At 46.1% G+C, this 2739-nt stretch overlaps 1 protein-coding gene across 1 annotated transcript; it reads right to left on the bottom strand.

The window, feature by feature from the left end:
- Nucleotides 1-295: 295 nt before the first annotated feature.
- LOC132270870 (uncharacterized) lies at nt 296-2088 on the bottom strand. Its single transcript, XM_059772080.1, has 2 exons — nt 645-2088; nt 296-537 (listed from the first exon to the last, which is right to left on the bottom strand). Exons 1-2 carry the CDS (start codon nt 2086-2088, stop codon nt 296-298), a joined length of 1686 nt encoding a protein of 561 aa, XP_059628063.1.
- Between the last annotated feature and the right edge of the window lie 651 nt (nt 2089-2739).

Raw genomic sequence — 2739 nt, 5'->3', positions numbered from 1 at the left:
TTCTGAGGGTCGCCGAGGATAACTTCCACGACTTCAAGGGTCTCCTCGGTGGGCTTCGCAATTTCCTCTTCCTCCTCTACCTTAAGATACTTGGGCAGAGGGCTCTGTAATTGCTATTTGGGTATAGTTTTGGAAGCCACACCTGGTTGCTGCCGAGTAGACACCTTCTTTGCTTCAGCCTGTGTCAACATATAGCATTCCTTCGCTGCGACTTGATCGCCCTATAGATTAATCACTTCTTTCCCGTCCGGAGATAAGCACCGCATCACCTAGTGAAGGGTGGATAGAACTCCTCTCATCCGGTGTATCCAGCCTCTCCCATGATGAGATTATAAGAAGGATGGATCCCTGTTAAAACAAAGTTCTCCTTCAGAGTCCTCTTCACCGCGATTACGGACAAGTCTATTACTCCAAGGGGATCTACTCTTGTGCCATCGAATCCCATCAACGGGCTGAAGGTAGGTCGAATAGATGATGACGGGATCTCTAGCTGCTCAAAGACAGTCTTTGTGATTATGTTGGCGCTACTTCCTGGATCTATCAAAACCCTCTTGACATACAACTAGCCACTAAAAGACTGATGACTAATGGATCCTCGTGGGGGAGTTGAACTCTGGATAGGTCGCCATCTCCGAATCCAATACTGATGCTACCCGAAGCGATTGCATTGACTGAGGATATCTTCCTGAGCTTGTGGGTTGCCCTCAGTCTGGATCTGTATACCCCCTCGGACTCTTGATCATCTTCATACCTGCCATGTATTTCATGAATGACTTTTACTTGCGTACCTTCCACCTTGCGGGGATAGACCTCGCGAGGCTTTACATACTCCTTTGTCATAAGGTAATCCGCCAACTCACCTCTGGCGATCATATTCTCCACCTGTCGCCTGAGGGATCTGCAATCATTGGTTGAATGCCCATAATCTCGATGATAAGCGCAATGCTTGCTTTTATCCCTTTGCTCCAGGGGTTGTTTTATTGGCTGCGGAGTTGTGAACTTCATCTTATTCTCTTGGAAGAGCCGAGCCAAAGTAGTTCGGAGAGGTATAAATCCTTCCTCTACTCTTTGCCTCTTTTCAGGTGCCTGGGTGATCGGCGTTGAGGAAGGTTGGCTTTTCTGAATCTTTGGAGTTGGAATTCTTTCTCTAGGCTTGTTCTCTACCGTCACGAGGGTGGCGTGCTGCGCTCGGTGGGATATATTTTCCTCAAGCCGAATGTAGATCTGGGCCCTGGCATTGAGAGTCTGCATGTCGGGAGGAGAATACTTGACTAAGGAAGTGTGGAACTTCGTCCCCTGAATCATCGCAAATGTAAATGTCTCTATAGCAGTTGCGGGATGACAATCCGCTATTTCTGAGGCTTCCATGTTGAATCTTGATAAGAAATCCTGCAATGTTTCCCCTTTCTTTTGCCTTATGGTGAAGAGGCTGGCAATGCTCTTCTTTTGCGTCTTATTTCCGCAATATTGTGCCATGAACATGGTGCACAAAGTTACGTAATCCGAGATGGACTTATGCGGTATATTCCTGAACCACTCTAGTGTTGCTCCTGTCAAACTGGTAGGAAAAACTCTGCACATCCAAGGGTCATTACGATCATCCAAAGCCATCTTTTGAGCGTAATGATCTAGGTGCCGAGAAGGATCCCCCATTCCATCAAACTGGGTGAAAGAAGGCATGGTAAATTTCTTGGGCCTCTCAACCAGATACACATCGTCAGTGAAAGGAGTTTTGACCAAGGAATTTTTGTGTTCTCTAGCCATCTCGGCAGGTGTCTGAATCTTCAGGAGTCTTTTCTCATCAAAGGCATCCAGAACACCTGCACCATCTAGGATTCCATTGGACCACACCGTGAGCTTATGGTTGGATTCGACTTGCTCATCCTGTGTGCGACGAGGGACGTTATCTAAAGCCGCAACCTCGGATCTTGCCCTCCGTTGTTGCTGAACCTCATTCGGCTGAGCCACATTAGGTCGTGCCCCATTAAGTGGAGCCCCATTAGGCGGAAGTCCGGTAATCGGAGGAATATTCTGATTAGGGGGTGCTGCTGTGTCACCCACCGGTGGCAGTGGTGCCAACTGAGCCATCGCCGTTTGCAGAGTGTTATTTTGCTGTAGAAACGAGGAGATCTGACACGCTTGCTTCGTTTGCCTGACGAAGTACATCAAACTAGTGTAGAAACTCTTCACACATCTTCTGCATCAACTCCGTCTGTTGATCCGTTGAAGATCCTCCGTTCGACATTCTGGATGGTAGTTGCAGGTTTCACCTGTGAAACAAGAGTGGGAATATATTTACACACGATTCCCATATACGGCGCCAAAGTGTAGGTGCAAAATTTCGTCCAACCAATTACGATCGAGAGAAAATAATACAACACACTCAACAAACAATCAGAATAAACAAGAGCAGTGTCTATTGAAGAATTGAATTGCTTGCCCTTTTATTGGAGGTCTTGACCTCTATTTATACACAAAAGTTGGTAGAATTATGGTTGGACTCGCGTTGCTTATCCTTCAATTCTTTCCATATATGACTTTCTTTACAAATAGAGTTCTTTCCATTGTATGGTATTTCCTATGTAGAATTTGCTTTGTATAAAAACTTTCCATCCAAGTTGACTCCTTTGTTAAATAGGACTGACCCATATTTAGTTATACTTGGGCCGGATGTGATTTGGTGTAAGTGACTTGACTAATGGATCAAAACTCCAACAGCGGTGATGTTGGGCTGATCGG

The sequence above is a fragment of the Cornus florida genome, unplaced genomic scaffold (genome assembly GCF_030987335.1).
Source record: "Cornus florida cultivar Cherokee Brave unplaced genomic scaffold, ASM3098733v1 CherokeeBrave_3.0.0_Hap2_Chr01, whole genome shotgun sequence".
Lineage (NCBI taxonomy): Eukaryota > Viridiplantae > Streptophyta > Magnoliopsida > Cornales > Cornaceae > Cornus > Cornus florida.
Note: the sequence above shows the minus strand (reverse complement) of the source record. Positions and strands in the feature narration are given on the sequence as shown.

Bases quoted from the DNA above. Each gene is read 5' to 3' on its own strand.
- LOC132270870 (XM_059772080.1), bottom strand. From the start codon at position 2,088: ATGGCTCAGTTGGCACCACTGCCACCGGTGGGTGACACAGCAGCACCC. The intron at 538-644 runs GTATTGGATTCG...GGGTTTTGATAG, and splicing joins AATCGCTTCGGGTAGCATCA to ATCCAGGAAGTAGCGCCAAC.